Raw genomic sequence first — 19,203 nt, 5'->3', positions numbered from 1 at the left:
AAAATGTTTGACCGTGTACGTAGGAGGTGATTTGTCACGGAAATTACGCAATTTTCGTTGGAAAGTGCGCACTAACAGATGCAACTACGGTTGAGATACTTAAATACCAAGAGTCGCCAGAGTGCGATGCTATCCATTGCTGAGCTCAAAGGGACACCGGATTTCTGGAGGCGAAGTCCCACTTAACCACGGATGAGCTCAAGCAAATCGAGCTTCGATAGTCGATAATGGAAGACCATAAATAACCTGTGGGGTTTATTAACCCCCGGCTCACTCCAGTCATTCTGGCCTTTTGTTACCTCCATTCATAAGTTTTCTGCTCACTTTGCTCTTGTTCTGTTTATGTCGGCGAATGCGTTTCCGGTCAGCGACACAGGAAAACACGTTTATAGCAAAATATTGTTTTTGTTATCCGCCTTATCGACTACACCATCGTACACCAACAAGCCCTTAAATCACCACTTGGAACCACTGCCTATGATGAGCCAATAAAAATAAGACTGCACTTTGGTTCTGCCAAAGGAGACGAGACGAACGAAAGTCGGTTCTCATTTGTGTTCCACTTTATTAACACCTCTTTGTTTTTTCGATTTATATTCTTCGATTCAATTGTTATAGCTGTTGTTTGCACTTTTTTAATGCGAATTTTTTGTTTCGAGCTTAAACGTATTTTCTTTCACTTATGGACATTGCGATGATTGGTGGCAAATACAAAGCTCATCAAAAGCATTTTTTAGTGGAAACTTCAAATTTTTGTTTAGGTTCGTTTATTTGCACTTCGAATTCATTTGATATTGAAAAAAGAAACTGAAACGCACTGGTAAGCTGTCCCATTAAACGAAGTCTAGACATCTTTGCGAGTGAAGAAACGTAGATTGGTTTTTTGTTGCTAATATATGAATAAACATACAAGATCAGCGAACTACATTTTTATAAAACGTTCAATATTTTGGGGTAAAAACTGGCTTGAAATAGTATTTGCACTGACCTTTTTTAAATAAATGTTCAACGAAACCCCAAAAAAAAGGCAATTTCTTTGTTTTATTTATACCAATAATTGTGGCTTTTGTTTAATGTGTCTCATTATCGTTCTTTTATTATAAGTATATACAGTTTTACTAATTTACACTACGCTTAGGGCGCTACAATTACGCGAGCTTACATACTTACAACTTGTGCATAAAGTACAGCAATACATGGATCTCTAGTTTAGGAAATAATTACACACGTAGAAAATTATGGTACATACGATGTAAAATAAATTAAATTTATAAACGACAGGAACAAATTGGTAACTTAAGACGATAAAAACAATAACAGCTAAATCAATGATTGCTCGTGTACATTTGGCTTGGGTTTGGGCTCGGTCGGTCGGGAAGTGGATGAGGATTTGGATGTGGACGTGGATGGTAAGGGATTGGGTACAGCAGACTTGGGTTGATATGTTTGGGGTCCTGCCACAGGGCCTTTAGAGGTTCCGCTAGTTTCGAACTCAAATCGATCAAAGAAGCAATGGTATAATAGTAATCTACAGGATAGAAGTGGACCTAGCTGCCAGGAATTGTGCTTCTATAATTTAGTGGGTCTTGCGGATCTGCCAGTTGCCACCTGTCATCTGCCATCTGCCATCTCGTGGTTATATGTTAGTGGTCGGGTATGTATGTATTCATTGATGTCGCCCTGCTATATATCTTCCAATTTACATCCTATAAGCTCTGATTGCATAAGTTGTATGTAATTAAATTAACGTATCTTCGAATGGTTTTTGGATTATCTTCTCCACAAAATTGCACAACGTCTGGGGCAGCGGTTGGGTGTTTTATTTCCATTTTTTCAATTTTTTCCATTTTTTGTTCTTGTCGAATTGTTTTTACTTCCTTTTTTTGCAGTGTCTTTAATCAATTTCTTTTTGGGGGCCCATGCCAAGGGAACCGCTGCGTTTCAGCTGGTTATTTGCTTGTCGTTTGCTTGCTATTTGGTATAAGCGGCGTTAATCAAAATACCGAATAATCACATTGTAAATTATTGTCCGAAAGTGTAATTATACCTTTCAAGCCCGGGCCTCGAAATCTGAATCTGAATCGGAATCGATATATCGAAATGGGATTCGAAACTGGGAGTGACTACGGCCGCAGGAGCGTGAGCTTCTGCTGCTCCCGGAAGGCGATCAGCGAGCGGAAGGCGGAGATGGGCGAGGCAACTGGGGCCGCACCCAGTTCCGGATCCGGAGATGCCGCCGATGGATGTCATGGCTTTGCACTCAGCGAGGTCACATTCACGCCGGGCGATATCTTGCCGGAGTGCGAGCTGGATGAGGAGGCGGTGGAGTTGCTGGATATTGGTCCCATCATGTGCTGGGCAGCCGACTGTCCGCTGCTCGTGGGTATGTGCACCACATCGCAGCCCATCGACGAGGACGAACTGGAGGCGGAGGGCGAGGCCACCGGCGGCGGTGCCACCTGCTGTGCGCCACTCGATCCGCCCGAGGTGGTCAGACTGAGCGGCGCAAAGTGGGGTCCATTGGCGGCTCCGGATACGGCCGCCTTCCACAGCAGCGGATTCATGCCGAGCGGTCCATTGTGGGCCGCCAGGCTGGCTCCGAAAGTGCGCTGATGCTCGAGGAACTCCTGCGTGGGAGCACTCAGATGCGCTGCAGCCGGTCCGTAGAATCCGCGATACAAATCCGGGCGGACATAGGGTGAATAGTTGGGAATCCTGGCCGCCAGGGGCGATAGAATCTTGCCGGGCGAGGGCTGCTGACCGGGGTGTCCATAGAAGCCGGGATGCGCAGGCGGTAGCTCTGGGTGGTTATCCTTGGCCCCGGAGCTCGAATCCTTGCTGTCCTTGGAGGCCATGTCGGCCAGCGACCAGATCCTCGGCTTCGCGGTGCCCCCCACTGCGGTCTGCAGCGAGTTCTGCTGCGCCTGCTGGTGCTGCTGCAGCAGCTGCTGCTGGTGGTGATGGTAGGCGGCGATGTCTGGCGGGGATCCCGCCGGTGGCCGGAAGTGGTGGTGCAGGGCGGCGGGATGGAAGAGGGGGTGGGCGCCCGGCGGCATGCTGCCAGGGCGGTCGTACAGGTCCGGCGATCCATTGGGCGATCCTGGCCGTGACTCGGACCACTCGCTGTTGTTGCTCTCGCCCGGACGGTCGGCCATCATGTCGCCAAGGCGACCGGAGCGGTCCTTGTCGTCCGTGGAACCAACGCCGGAGTCCTTGGCGTCTGCAAAGAGTGGCAAGAAGGTAAGGGTAAATTAAAATCATATCAGGACAGCAAAATAATAATTATGGTAGACTTAGACCATAAAGCAAATGGTAGTAGAAATGCTTTCCTATCTAGTAACTTTTTGACCAAAAACGTTGCCTATTTACAAGGGCGTGTACAAAAAATTCACCCCTATTTTAAAATTGTCGGATATTTAGTTAATTATTTAGTTAAATGTTCTTAGACAACTTTTTAAGTATTTCACTGTGCTTTTCAATGCAGGAGCTAAGCGTTCTATGAATCTTTTGAATCCGGTTTTTCAGGGACTACAATCGCATTGGTCATATGAAATAGAGTTCTTTTCTTACCCAGCAGATCGTTATCCTCGGTGTTCTTATCATCGTCATCGTCGATATTGGCGTCATCGTCGTCGACGCGATTCCTGGGCTCCCAGGTCATCTTGTTCTCCTTTTTCAGTCTTCTTCTCGCGTTGGCGAACCACGTGGACACCTGCGTCAGCGTCATCTTGGTGATAATGGCCAGCATTATTTTCTCGCCCTTGGTGGGGTACGGGTTCTTCTTGTGCTCATTCAACCAGGCCTTCAATGTGGAGGTGGTCTCGCGGGTGGCGTTCTTCCTCCTGGCCCCATTCAAATCCATGCCATAGCTGCAACATAAATAAATGCAAGAAAAATGCCAAATTAGACGGGGTTCACAAGCCTGGTGCGGACATCATTTGCGCGATAAGGAAACCCAGCAAACCCAACAAACCCAACAGCCCAACGACCATTCCCCGAATTGCCAGCAGGTGATTAAGGCCAGAATGGAATGCAGCCAGCCCAGCTGTTACCAGGTCGTTTGGAGTTCTTTAAATATGCGACGGCCCAAACAATTGTTGCAATTTGTTAAACTGGCCAACAGCGACGGTGGGCGGGCGGCTTTGTTCTGCGTTAAATTTGTTCATCATAAACGCATTTGCATGGGCCCGAACATTTATGCCCGTGCAGTTTGCGGTCTGACACATTGCTCCCCATCCCACTGTGCCTTCCGATGGAGACGATGGTCAATGGTCAATGGTCGGTGGTCGGTGGACGGTGGCCGGTGGTCGCTGGTTGAATGTTGCCGCATGCCTCTCGAACGACAACTGTCCTTTATCGCTTTTTGTGGGCAGTTAACATGAACGTTTTTAGTATATTGGTATATATACACTGCGACCAAGCGTATACATATGTCGCAATGCAGCACTGCACTGAGAGAAACGATACTGACTCATTTAAGAGCTCACTAATTCAAAATATGTTACCAACCATGCTCTCAATCATGTTTCATAAAGATAGATACATTGTATGAGAAATACTATGTCAGATATTTGAATTTCACTTTGTTCTACGCTTATAATTGCCAAGTTGCTATTCAGCGCTTGTAAAAAAGAGCTATTGATGTAGGAATTTCAGCTATTCTAGTGAGCAAATATATATATATGTTTTAGGAACATATTTAACCCATACACGAGTGCTTTGTATATTTATTTTCAGTGTTTGGAATGCAAAGCATCGACGGGGGAGCGGACAGCACCAGCGTCATCGTCATCGCCATCGCCATCGCATACATGTGTAGCTGTCTCATTTGTAGTTCTCAGACAGCTGCCCGATCCGATCCGATGCGATCCGATCCGTCCCCATCTGAACCGATCCAAGTGAAGAGGAGGATGACAACGAAGTCAACTGGATGCTATATACACACTGCATATGTGTGGAGCGCTGCGTCCGCTGCATTAATTAATTTAAGTTTGAATGCAAAGTGTCGCCGAGTGCGAAACACCTGCGCAGACAGGCAGAGTGCCTTTGATCACCTGACAGCTGGATACATTTTTTTAATTTTCCTATCAGCGCGCTGTAAATGATTGGTGACGACAACAACGCCCCCAAAAGTTCGTAATGCTGCTGTTGCGGAAAAAAATCCAAATACAAATTGAAAAAGGTGGGGCCTATACGCTGTATACCGCCTGAATTTTGAATCGAACAATTCGCCAACTAGCAGCACGTCACGGCGAAATAACTCAAAATTGATTTATGGCAAATATGTGTATGCCTGATAGAAAAACACAACACAACACAACACGGCAAAACAACGCATCGATATCAACAGTAGCTGCATGAGTCAACTATCAAATTTTGTTATGAGTGTCAATTACAGGGGAAACAATGGGCCCATCGTTGTACCTGTCCATACGTGAGGTGACGTGACGGGATGTTGTCGATTCTCGACGATTGTTTAACCGCCAATTGTGTGTTGGAAATTTATGTCACTTTGGCCACTGCAATGGGCTTGTGGTTTTCTGATTTTCTGATTTTCATTTCTTGTTTCATTTTTTTTCCTTCATTTTCGAGGTGCGCAATCGGCGGAAGCAGCCCGCCGACGTGCAAACGATCAATTACAAGCGAATAAATTGAATATTCGAAGTCCGAATGCCACTGCGCCTGCGTGCCAATATGCCAGACTTTTACTATTCGAACGCACTTTTCCGAAACGGCATTTAAATGCACCTGCACGCACCTGCGGCACCTCAATCCCAATCCCATCCCAATTCCAATCCAATCCCAATCCCACTCACGTTCCGATCGACGCCTTTCCAGCGGACCACCATCGGGGTTTTGTCGATTCGGAATGGGATTGGGATTGGGGGGAACTATCTGTCGAACTCGCACTTTCAGCCCAACTATGACTAATCCTCACCTGTTGAACGGATAGCCGGCGAAGGCCGCGTCGTACGGATGATACATGGAGGGATATGGCCAGGGCGATGCTCCGGCCACCAGGTTCTCCTTCAGATCGATGCCAGCCTGAAAAAAAACCCAAAGATTAGAATTTTGATTACATATAATTTTAGACTAATTTCTAGACGAATTTCTGATTTCAGCGTGAACTTGAGGAGCAATGGGCCAGACCTTGAACCAAAATTATTCAAAATCATGTTAAACAAATCGTTAAGACAGCTGCGAGTTTATTTTTGAGTCAATAAATGGCTTGTTATGTGTCTGCGTTATCAAAGCTTGGAAAATGTGATTATTCATCGTTTTTATAATAAGCACTTTATTGTACAATTTGGATGGGGGTGCAAGAAATGCTTATGCGGTTTTAGTTGCTTTTAAACTCTATGAGAATAGCTTGGTATATAATTGCATTGCTAGTTTGCGTTGAATATGCTGTGTGTGAGCATCCATTAATGATTTATTCACCAGAACACATTTCTGTGTCACTGTGCAGCAGAATGTGATGATAAGCCCGTGACAATCTGACCAGCATCAGGCGAGCATGTGGGCATTTCGTGACTCTGGCAGTGACTTTAGGAGCAAATAGCCAGCGGTTTCGCGGCGTTTGGAGTTGTCGGAGATTGGCTCCTTAGGCTGCAGCTCCAGCACATGCACATCGGGCCATTAGACACTCGATAGGCGCAGAAAACATTTGGGAACACAGACTTTGCACTGATAGGCGTGGGACACGACGTGTAATATAGAGCGCTGATTAGGTTTAACACGACAATTATCTACGCCTCTTGTCTCAACTCGCTGCGACATTCGCCAGCTGTTGGGGCGATAATGCTGGAGTGCCCACATATAGTATACATTGTGTTCAAGTTGAAATCGGACGCATATTCGTCACTGCGAAGCGTTGATGCTGAATTTTGCCGCCGCCGCAGTTATGACAGGCGAGTTGCCAATGGTCGCCAGCCGGAAAACAGCGGGGGTACGAAAACAAGATGCGAAATCAATGAGAACCACTGCGATACAGATCTACATGGCACCGCAGGACCAATGAGTGCAGGACACTCGGATGCAGGTCCCAGAATCTATTGTCTCCGCGTCGCGACGAGCGTCTGGCCAGATTGCCGCTGCAAAAGCGGAAATATTTTTATGTCGCCAACACGAAAATGTTGCTCTTGCTCGCTATCGTCGAACCATCGCCTTGCCGCTGGAGCAGGAGTAGGAGTAGAAGTCTTGGGTCTGGATCTGGCCAAAAGGTTTCGGGACTGGCACTGGTGGCCCAGCATGTGGTAAGTGCGAGTACAGCGGCGATAGACTGATAAACAGCGAAGGCAACAGCCACAGATCTCGAGGAACTCCAGGCCGAACTCCAGGGCCAAGGCCCTTTGACAGGTACGACACTCGGAGAAATAAGAGCAGCCCATTACGCAATATATTGGCATTAAAAAGTCATAAATCTCTTGAACCATTTTCCAGTTACATAGGTTTGGAATATTGTTTTTAACCAGCGCGCAGTTCTTAGGTTCTTCATATAATAGCACTTTTGGTATATACACTTGGTGAAAATGAATGGATGTATTGAATTCCAAACGCTTATGCACTGAAGTTAACTTTCCAGTCGATGTATTTATTATTGCAAGCAGTTCTCAATAGTTCTTGAGTATCTATTGTTCAAATAACATTGAATAGCATTAACTCCATAGTAGCGAGCACTTAGGATTTTAATTTCTAGCTCCTTCTTAGTACCACTTTTCTCTGAGTGGAGGACGGCCTCTGACTCCTTGCCGATAGCAGCAGGCAGTTAGCCCAAACATGGACAGCGTTTTCGGGACAGACTATATTAAATTACACGGGCTGCTCCTATTTCTCAATGGAAGCTCGATGCGAAACCTGGCTGGAAACCGGTTTACGTTTTACAACCTTTACAACAATCACGCCCGGCTATCACGGGAATTGGCCAAAAGTCGCTGGATGTGGATGCGAGTGAAGATGAGGATGCGGATGAGGATGGGGCACCGAATTCGAATCCGAATCTGTGTCGTGCGTGTTTGGCAGCGAGTGCGTGTAGGCCATGTCGATGCGGGCAAAGCGCATATAATAAATTGCTGCCGGCTACCAGCAAAGTAGCCAAGTAGCCAAGTAGCCAAGTGCTGCCCCAAAGTATCTCCGTGCAGCAACAGTAGCTGGCTGCTATTGCAGTTGGCAGTTAGCAGCTCGGTTCTCTGGTGGAAAAGCGCACCCGTGCCGGCATTTTTGCGCTGGCGGTGGTTAATATTAACAACATTCGACATGTTTGCGTCCGCGTTTATTATTACCAATGCTGCGATGCGACAGCAACTGTTGCAGCAGCCACATCTGCAGCAGCGACAACATCCACAGTTACCGCACAGATGCAACTCGTTTTCGAGTTAAATATTGCATTACCACTGGCGACGACAACTGCAATTGTAAAAGCCTTGTTGCCCAGATCGCATATTGCCGATACAGCTTGTTCTTCCGCAACGATGTTTATGCATTTGCAAAATGTTTTAAATGTTTGTACTTTTGGCACTAGCGCTTGTTTCTGCAGTAAGTGCCCCAATGTGACCACCATCCACGAAGAGGTAAGGATGGATTCCTGGAAGTATCTGTGCCACAAGTGTGCTATTTAATCAGGTCGCAAATATTTATTCATCACTTTGGCAGTAAAGCTCAATGTTGGCCGTATCCAAAAGTGAGACGGAGCTAATAGGATGTGTACAATAAATCGAAATCCGATACTCCAAACACTCGTAATCACCTCTTATATGGGGCCTGTTAACATTTCCCATTAATCATCGCCGTGAAGACAAAGCAAATATTTGCAGAGCGAAACTGTGGGCAAAAGTCCGAATATGAGTGGAACAAGCCCCGCCTCGCCCCGCCCCGCCGGCTGAACATGAATGAGTGACCACTGTTGGCCACAAAGACCTCAAGTGGTTAGACGTCTGATCCGCTGGTCTTAACAAGCGGAGTGCGTCGTTTCACGCATCGGGAAGTGCGGTTTGCCGGCTCCCAGTTTCCCAGATTGGGATTCCTTGGATACCACCAACATCTGCCCCTGTCTGCGGGCAAATTAAATAATTCAAATTAAAATGGGACTTTGTCTTCATTACCAGGGAAATTCTGCGACTGTGTTCCCTTCACGCCAAAACGTGAATGGGCACTGCCTCGGAGATTATGTGCTCCGCTTCCGGATGGTGGCGGCACGGGGGCATCTGGCGGGGATCTGGAGGAGCCTCCGGCTCCTGTGGTCTGTCGCCCTGATGCGCCACGATTTGAGCGATGCGCGTAATGACGGGTCGAGTTAATTAATTGCTGCTTCGATTTAAAAATAAACGCACGTTTGCCCGCCGCATTCCCGCCTGTGCAGCCAAGAATGAATGGAATCGAATTCGGAATCGGAATCGGAATAGGTATTGCTATTGGAATCGGATTCGTATTCGTATTCCGATTTAGAGTCGGAATCGAAATTGAAATTGAAATTGAAATTGACGACAGCGCGGAGTTTGAGTCGCGCCAAGGAATGCGTTCGTTTCTAGGAGAGCTAGGCTGCACTGAACATTGGGTTTATTTCAACAAGAAATGTGTAAACAAATGTAAAGCGAATTGGGAAATTTTATAAAGTATTCTGAACTACCTAATATTTGCTGTGGTTTTTAATAAGAATTTGTATTTCATCGATTCGGTGTATAGAAAATGAATCCAACTTCCGATGCTTTCATTTTGGCAGTGAGCACTGGCCATTTTTTCAAGTGCAGCGCTGTTTTTTCCCCCTTTTAAGAACTGGAGCTCCCAACTCCCGATGACACTTTTTTTCACAACTCACTTATAAAGTTGTACCACTGAGGTTGCTGTTGTTGGTGTTGATGTTGCTGTTGTTGCTGGTCGTGTTGCCTGTTTGTTTGTCCGTTGTTCGTATGCGTTGCCATGACTGCTAATTTGTTTGTTGTGGGCAGGGCGGCCATTCACACACATACACTTACACACACACATTAACACACACCGCCCACCCACCAACACACACACATAGCAAGGCGCAGGGCTTCCTTTTCCTTTTGCCATCCGCATAAAAGTGCAAAATTTACTGTTAACGAACATTTTCGACTTTGCCAAAAAGCCAAACAACAACGGCAGCAACACAAAAACTTTCCACAACACTTACGGCAACAACAATGAGATTGGTGCGAGCAGTAAATGTATTTAGTACTTTGGCACACACAACCTTCAGCACTCCAACACCCCAGCCCCACCCACTTTACAGGCAACCCCCTGGAAAGTAGAGCCCCAACCACCCGTCGCCTTGCCATTAGAAAAGCAACCCCCAAAACAACACGACAACACTTCGACATTTTCAAAAGTTGACAAATCAGTGCATGTAGCCAAGGTTCCAAGGAGCAGGATGTGCCAGGATCTCAGCAGTGCGGCGTCGGGAGGATGCTGGAAATCGGGGTGGTTTTCTCTATAACGCCAGAGTGTGATATCTGGAGTGGGATCCGGTTCGGTTCGGTTCGGTGCCGAAATAACCAGGGAGAGTGGTCCGATTTGTAGTTGCTTTCTGCTACATTTTGTAGAAAACTTGCCGGGGGCAAAAGTTTTTGCAGCTCCCACAGGATATGAGCGTATACCGCACATTTCGTCCTTTTGTTGGAGCGAAAACCCAGTGCGACTATGTTGTCGAGTGTGAAATTTCATGCTTGCATTGTTGTCGTTGATGATGTTGCGGCACTTAAACTGGGGAAAAGTCAATATACCATTTGGGCTGCCTGCCCGCCAAGTCGAGTTGAGTGGGTCTAAAAACACCCATCCGCCCCGTTGGCCAAAGGCCTCTGTGCTGGCAATCAGTTGAAGGCACTAGGCCTTCGCACAAAGGACCCTTTATAGTGTAGGGAAAGTGGAAGTGCAACTGGGAGTCTGCTCATTAGAATTTGAAAGCGACTGCACGTATAATTGGCTGGAAAAACAAGTAGTGTTTAGCCCCAACTTAATCTGTTCGTCACTTTAGACAAATAATAGTGGATAATTAGCGGGTCCAATTTGCGGCTCAGACTAGTCAGTTATCTAGTTAGCTGACTAGTCTAGCCTAGATTTGAAGTCGCTGTTTGTGTTCCTGCTTCCTGTTTCACCAATAAATTCACTTGGATTCAAATATATCTTATTTTCTGTCTTCCATTTCTATTAGAACTAAGGCAACAGCTGAAGTACCTTTGTGATAAATATACTTCTGTTAAATATATTTCTGTTCCTACTTTCCTAAGAACTGAAGCATTCAATTAGTTCAATTAACTCCCAGAATTCTCTGTCTCGGAATAATTTCCAAAAAAGTGGAGATATAGCTGCCCGACAAAAGACCCATTTTAAATGAAGGTAGACGTTCGGCAATTAACGAAATTAATTTCTCCGAGTGTCAGCGCGTGCAGGATGCAACATATGCGCCAGGGTCGAAGTCAATTCCGGACTTAAGGATAAACAGATAAACGGATGAATGGATGTATGGATGCATGGATGCACGGAGGGCACGGAGGGCGGGCAGGATGACAGGCTGTCACTTGCGTGTTGACAAATTTATTAATAAGGTACGAGGCGGCATCGGCCGTCGACGCCCCCAAAAACACTAGATGAAAAACCCGGCAGCGGTACTGGCAGCGGGAAAATGTGAAAATGGGAAAACGGAAAAGCGAAGGAGGGAAAAAACACCGGGAGTGGCCATGGGTTAGGCCTATTTGTTAGCGGGCGGCGCTCTTCAAATGTATCTTGCCATTTGAAATGACAGCGGTGGTGCACCATCCCATCCACCGAAGTCGTCGTTGTCGTCATCGTCATCGTCGTCGTCATCCACCTTCGAAACCGGAGTCACATTCGGAGTCGGAGTCGGAGTTTTGGGATATATATTCCCGCGATGCGGCAAACTGACAGCCGCTTGACAGCTCGTGTCAAAGTAATGAATCCACCGCATTGAGCAGACACTTTTACAACTGGCCTGGATCTGCATGTACCTAGCATAGATGTATCTATATCTACACACGAGTATGTGGATATCTTTACGGCTGCGGATCCAAAGAGAAATCGCTACAGTTTAGCGCCGGCGGCTGAAGTGACTAATTACGACCCCGGATGATTTATTTAGCAGATGCCGCGACCCGACCTGTTTTGTCTTTTAAACGGCCGTGTAAATCCCCCGTGATCTCAAGTGCCCCACATGCCACATGCCACATGACACTTCATATATATATAGCTTATGTATATAGCTTCGATCTCGATCAGCAAGATCGATGCTTTTCGCTGCGACTTTCATAATTTGTTTGAGCGCACAATGGCAAAATTTATGCAGCTACTGGCCGGCGGACCGGTTCTCTAAAGGTATCACATTATTTTATCCCTCGAAGTAAACCAGTTCAAATGCAAATGTCGCTTCGAATATATTGAGTTGAGCATGTGTTTGATTGGGCGAATTGCACTTAAATCACTTAGCGGCGATAATATTTAATCACACATTAGCGTTCGCAGAAATCAGCAAAATCAGAAAATCAGCAAATATTCATGCCACTTCCACCCGCCGCAAAGTGTTTAGTCACAGATTCACTTATTCGCCGGCTTTTATTCGAACTCATCCAAAGTAGTGGGCATTCTAAATACTCAACGGGCCATTCATTAAACTCTCAGTTTCAATTTCACAGTCGTCAGCTCGTTTTGTGTTCTGCTGCTGCTGTTTTTCTTTTTTGCCCCGAATGCCGTCAGCTTTTGAGGCTTTTTTCTTTTTGGCTTGTAAGCAAATAAATTTATGTGTTCACTTCTGAATGCGACATTTTATCGGATCATATTTAATGGGCGCTGTTAGGGAGTCCAAGTCCAAGGAAGGAGGCCTCGACAAAGGGACATTAAATGGCCACCGATTCGGAGACAAATTTGAACATTCGAATTGAAGTGAATACCTGTGTCAGTTTAAATGACATTTGTCTTGGAAGGCAGTTTGAAATTCGGGCTCCAACTTTATGTCCCAATTAAACATGAAAACTTCCTTCAATTAATTGTGATTTTATATAAGCAAGTGACATGCACCATTTCCACAATAAGGAATGCATATGCACATAACACATTAATCTAGGTAATTGCTTTCCAACAACAGTTTCTACGCACAGTTAAAAATAGGATACCCATTCCGAAAACATTTTATGAGACAACCAAAACAAGGAACCCAGTCAAAACATGGTATTTAGCTCAATTGACCAGTAAATGCAGTTTCTCCGATTCCAGCTAACTTTTCAGCAGAATCGAACACATGCCGGATCCCAAAACTCAAAAAAACGAAAACCAAAACCAAAACCAAACCACTGGGTGTCCAGTTCCTTGGGCTCCGCATGTGGTCCCCGAGAACATTGTGTCCAAATAGAATTGTTGGCAAACAAAGGCAAATTACACGATGCTATTAGAAGCGATGTGAACAAAGGGCCGACGGCGAAGCGCCGGACATGTGGCGATGGTCCTCCGTCCTCCGTCCTCAGTGCTCGGTGCTCAGTTCCCAGTCCATTGTCCATAAGTCGGAAAAGTGCAGCACTTCGGGGATCCCGATCCCGATCCCCGGCCCCTCCCGCAGATCGAGCCAAGTCCAGGCATATTTCGCAACAATAATGTGGCTGAAATATCGCTGGGCGAGCGAAAGGTCAGGCGTAGGCTTAGGGCCTAAGTACCAGGGACCTGTGGCCCCCGGCTGACAAATCGCTTCAAGCGAGGCTCCGCTGTAGGCCACAGTACAAGTTCGGAAGCATGGACGGGGCTGGGCACACGGTACCCATGGTACACGATCAAATGACGACGCGACTTCAACTTCAACTCCAACTTCAACTCAACTTCGATGGTGGTCTCCCGCTCCTCGAGTCGACAAATTCACAAATTTATTGCGCCATTGTTCGGGTTATATGACTTATGAACAGGCTTATGATGCACAGCAAACAAAATAGACTTGAAAGCGAACCACCACAATGTTATGAAGCATCGTAAACTGGGAATAGGGACTTCCTACATACACATAATCTATAAATTAGAGTGCTCTTGACAAAAAACTATATATCCAATGGAAAGGAAAGGATTTTGGCTCAGTGCAGAACCCAAGTCTCCCCAAAAATGCCCGACTGAGTTCACTTACCGGATTGGCGTAGAACGGCGGCTGATCCGCCGCAATCCCGGAGAGGTAGGCGGACATGCCCTCCGGATAGACGCCCAGCGGAACGCCTCCGGCGGCGGCTAGTCGCTGGTAGTTGAGCATGTCGTACTGGCAGGAGCAGATCGTCTGGCCGCTCACCGGATCCGTGTAGATGGTGCGACCCGTATCACAGCAGCGGTTGGGCGGGTTGCCCGCTCCAGGCGCCGGTGCTCCTCCGGGCGCGGAGGAGTGCGGTCCCGGGGGCGGGGCGCCCACCAGCGAGAGGGCGGGCAGGCCGGCGGACGGGCCGCACGGCGAGGTGGAGCGTGCGCCCGGCGGCACCGTCGAGGTCACCATGCCACTGTGACCTGGCCCGGAGATCCCCGGTGCACTCAGCGGCTGGGCGGCGGGACAGGCGAGCGTGGGCAGCGTCGAGGGCGGACTCTGCGGAGCGTTGGTTGGAGGCGTGTTGGGCGACGAGGTGGCAAGGTGAGTTGAAACGGCATTCTGCAAGTCAAGTGGAGTACAACAACGTTGAGTGCATTTGCTTAACACAGTTTGGGTGTAAATATATTACGAAACATTAATTAAATTTAAAAATAAATTTAAAAAGTGAATAAAATGTTAAGAGACCCCTTTCCGAAACGAAACTTATTCACAAGAAATGTTCTCCGTCTTCGGTGTTAATTTAAAAAAAATGATTATCCGACTTTGATCTCCTCGAATCCGTTTCTCGAATTTATGGCGGGCCATTAAGGGGCTGCTTCTTGCGCTGGATAAAAAGCCCCAATAGACGGTCTACTGTACCGCGCTACCAGCTGGCACTAAAACTTAATTAAAAACGTAGCCCCTTATCAGTGCGATAAGCGCGTCTCTTCAGTGGGATGGGTTGTGGGCTGTCCACGGGCCCTTCAGAGCCGCAGAGCCGCAGAACCTCGGAGCTGGGATCCCAGCCGATGGATTCTTCCCCCTCCACTGGGCTTCCAGTCCCGAAACCCCCTCCCCTTCGGTGCGACGATCTTCAAAGTGGGGCCGCCATTACCAACAAATCATGTTTTCGATTGACAACATTGATTTAAATTACACAGCCGATTGCTGCCAACGACGACAGCGGCAACGGCAACGGCAACGGCAACAACGACAAGCTGCAACAACGTCCTAAGAGCAATTTGATTGTAAGTTGTCCAATGACTGCCTGGATCGGTCCTCTATATGGTATGGTTTGGTATGGTGTGGTATGGTGTGGTATGGTGTGGTATATAGTGTGCTTGTGTGTGCACATAAGCCTATCGCGCACTTTTGTCAACACTTTTAGTCAACTGCAACAGCAACAACTGCAAGAGCAACAACTTCAGCGGACAAGAGCAACGTACACATTCGCACACATGCGACATGGGGAAGCAAACAAGTTTCAGGTTTGTTTATCGCTGCCTCCTTGGCTAACTTCTCAACTTCCCCGCTCCTTGGGGCCCGGTCTTTGGGACTTGCGACTTGGGGCTTGGGGCCGCTCTTCCCGTTTAACATTTTACAAATGATCCGAGGCGTAAGATACGATTTTTATCGCAGGCCGGCGGTCACAGTGCTGCATGTTGTATCATCGCTCGTGATTGATACCGCCGCAATGTTGCTGTTGCTGTTGCATTTGGGACTTGGGTGTTGCGTCTCGTGCTTTCATCAAGTGACAACTCAAGTGGCCCTATGCGATTAAAAATTAATTCCCGGTGTTTGCCGGATGGTGGGATGGATCCTCGATACTCGTACGCTGCCTTATCAATGGGGCTCTTTGAATCAGCCGCCGATGATTATCGACTATCTATGGCTACAGGCTATAGTACACAAATATCTGAACTCGAAGTGGTCGTTCGGCGGCCAAAGTAAATTATTTTCGGGTAGCCATTATTATGGAGAGGGTAGGGTATGGGGTATGGTATAGAGTGACAGCCATTCATGTTTGTTTAAAGAGCATTTAATATTTCCGATACTCCGTTTCAGCTTTCCAGTTGCGCCACAAGTTGCTTCTATATAAATATATGTACATGCTCGAGTGTCGAGTGCAAGCGATTACATTTCGGAGCATATTAGCTGGGTATCCAGTTACCACTGCGGGATTATTATGGCTAAAATCCTATTGGACACTCAAGTGTGACTGAGCACGATGTGGTGACCTTGCCAGCTTGGTTAACAACCGAAGACATAGATGCAAAGAGATTTTCCGAATTGGCAGACGATTTTTCGCGTGTTGTTCGGCCAATGTAGCACACTTGTGGTCCTGACATTTTCAATGTGTTTTATTTTTAAATCCATGTCTTCCGTTTGCCAAATCAAAATGCTAAGGTATTCGAACCCCGAGTAATCCCACTGTTTCTGCTTTTATCTACATGTGTTGCATTGATTTCCCTTGGATCTCAGCGGATGCTCTGCTCGCTGCCAATCCAATTGCCACTATCCAAATGCCAGACGAGCTAAAGCTCGGCGATTAACGGCCCATCTTACAAGTAATAAAAAATGGAAAACAAATTGATATACGCACCATTACTAAACAGATACCGGTTTCATTACTGTGCACTGTCATTTAATATTAATTTTTGCTTTTAACTAAAACTATAAAGCAAATCTTAAAGTTACGATGCACCGATGGACTCGCGCACTGAACCGACGTGTTTATTCAGATAGATGTATAATCCGAGAGATTGTAATTCAGTGATCTCTGATTGATCCGAACTAGTTTTTACGTAGATTTCGAATCCGGCTTGCGAGTTAATTCAGTGTTTACTTTCTTTGGGCTGTGTTTGTTTGTTATGCGCACTGCGTTGCACTTGCCGACGGCTGTAAGGAGCTGGCCAACTCGAGTTAGTTGGCCAACAGGCGCTACTGGGCACCGTAAATCCGCTAAATCCGACGGGGGGCTCGACGGGAATCGTAAGGGAGTTGGTAGAATCGGTAGAATTGGTAGAATTGGTAGAATTGGTATTCGGGAGGAGCAGCTCTATCCGGAGGATGCGAAAACGAAGCACGAGTGAACCAGAGGCGGCGGCAGCAAGTAGTATCTGGGTGTGAATCTCAATCCGAATACGTTTCTGTTTCTGATTCTGGTACTGAATCTGAATCCAGCTCGCAGAACGACGGCGAGCGGCGGGCAGAGAGCACTATATTCACACTGCGGCACTGCGGCGGACACGAACGATACGAACAATCTGCGTAACAGTCAAAAGTAGACTAACATGAGTTTCTTGAGCAACTACAAAGTGTACGACAAATGGGAATTACACGACAACCGACAATCGAAAAACAGCGCAGCAACAACAAGAACAGGCCCACGCACCACCACATAGATACACGGTCCTGGCCGTGCGTGTATGTGTGAGCGAGAGAGCGCGCAAACGGGTTTCTCCCCTCGTTTTTACTCGCAACTTCGCTGGTGTGCGTGCGCTCTCTTTGCTCTTTTTGAGAGCGGCCAAGTATCTGTGGGCGCACGGCGCGCTGGTGTGCGTGCGAAAAGTATCTGTGTGCTGGAAAAAGTAGCAAACGAGGCGGCACGACGACAACACGAACGGCAACAACGGCAATAATGATTATCATTATAAGTGGGCTGGCGCTCCGGCTGTGTGTGGCACTCTGGGGATTGGGATTGGAATCGGCATCGGCATCGGTATCGGTATAGTACGGTCGAGACCCCTCAACGCCCAGCCACAGCGCAGCCATTTACCTCACTACAAGTGCGAGCGAGAGGCAGCAAACCAGTTGGCCGGGCGGGGAGGGGGCAAAAAAAAGTATCTACCGCCTGTGTGACCATAAATAAAGTATCTGCCAGCTGCGGCCGGCGAGAGCGGGATGGCTATAGCCGCTGCGCCGCTGGCCACGAATCGCATCCAAGCGGCAGCGACAGCGGCAGTATCGCAACTTGCTCGCGTTGGCTGTCGTGTTGCTGGTGTGCGAGCGAGATGGCATAGCAGCAGCAGCAGCAGCGGCGGCAGCAGCAGCCGCAACAGCAAGCGGCAGCGGCAAGAAGCAGCAGCAGCAACACCGAGAGCGGCAGAACATGAAAAAATTAACTTAACAACTAGAAAAATGGCTGTTATTGCGTGTTGTTGTAAATGCCGATGTATGTATTTGTAGGTGGTGTTGTTGCTGTTGTTGGCGGCGATGATGTTGCTGCTGCCGCTGCTGCTGCTGCTGTTGCTGTTGCAACGCTGCTACTTGCCGTTGTTGCTGCTGCTGCTGCCGCAGTTGCTGCTGCTGCTGCTGCGGCTCCTGCTGCCGTGGGTGTTGCTACGTGTAGTTGTTGCCATAAACAACGCAGCAACAACAACAACAACACGAATGTCGCGACGTATGAAAGCAAAGTGTTTACGCTCGCTTCTCGCTTTTCGCCGCTGATGAAAAAAGAAAAGCCTGATGAACATGAACGACGAGACCGAGCCTCGTGAAGAGGTTGGGCCAAACGCGATGGGTAATGTTTTATCATCCGCCTCTGCCGCAGTCGCTGCTCCGTCCGCTCCCCTGCAGAAAGCGCCCCTTCACCCACTCCCTTGACCGCTTTGGCTCTTTGGCTGGATTGGTGGCATCTTTCGCGCTGCTCCAACGGAAAGAAAAGCAAAAAAAAAAGAACGGAAGAAAAAACGAGTAGAACAAAAATCGCCACCGCAGCTGCCGTCGCTGCTTTTGCCGCTACAACATACGCTCTTACATTTTATTATGTAGGTATTTGTTTTTTGTTTTTCGCCTTTCGTTTCTGCCGTGGCGTTTCTTTAACTTTTTCTAATTAATTGAAACGCCACTCGAGTGGAGTGACGGCAGCTGCTAGAGCGGGATGGCGTCTATGTGCTACATATGTATCTGAGTGCTGAGCACATTCGAAAGCTACTTTGTCGTTCCTGGCAATCGGTGGTTATCCCTGCCCTGCCACACACCTCCCCCTCCCCCCCACCCAACCAGTAACGCCCCCCACTTTACCGCCCACCTGAGCTGTGTGTCGCACACGCAGTAAACAAATTCTTACAACATTTAAATGAAGTCACCAGCGCCAGCCAGCAGCTTTATCCTTTTCCATTGCTCCGACATTAACGATTAGTTTCTCG

The 19,203-nt window shown here is 47.4% G+C and overlaps 1 protein-coding gene across 1 annotated transcript; it reads right to left on the bottom strand.

Moving 5' to 3' along the window:
* Nucleotides 1-1,035: 1,035 nt before the first annotated feature.
* LOC6545178 (homeobox protein caupolican) lies at nt 1,036-17,402 on the bottom strand. The gene is made up of 5 exons (XM_001972528.3): nt 16,656-17,402; nt 14,129-14,632; nt 5,939-6,045; nt 3,571-3,869; nt 1,036-3,220 (listed from the first exon to the last, which is right to left on the bottom strand). The coding sequence occupies exons 1-5, from the start codon at nt 16,695-16,697 to the stop codon at nt 2,247-2,249; spliced, it is 1,926 nt and encodes a 641-aa protein (XP_001972564.3). The 5' UTR covers nt 16,698-17,402; the 3' UTR covers nt 1,036-2,246.
* Nucleotides 17,403-19,203: the final 1,801 nt, after the last annotated feature.

This window comes from Drosophila erecta, unplaced genomic scaffold, assembly GCF_003286155.1.
Source record: "Drosophila erecta strain 14021-0224.00,06,07 unplaced genomic scaffold, DereRS2 tig00000021-arrow-pilon, whole genome shotgun sequence".
Classification (NCBI taxonomy): domain Eukaryota; kingdom Metazoa; phylum Arthropoda; class Insecta; order Diptera; family Drosophilidae; genus Drosophila; species Drosophila erecta.
This window is presented reverse-complemented; position numbering and strand designations above follow the sequence as displayed.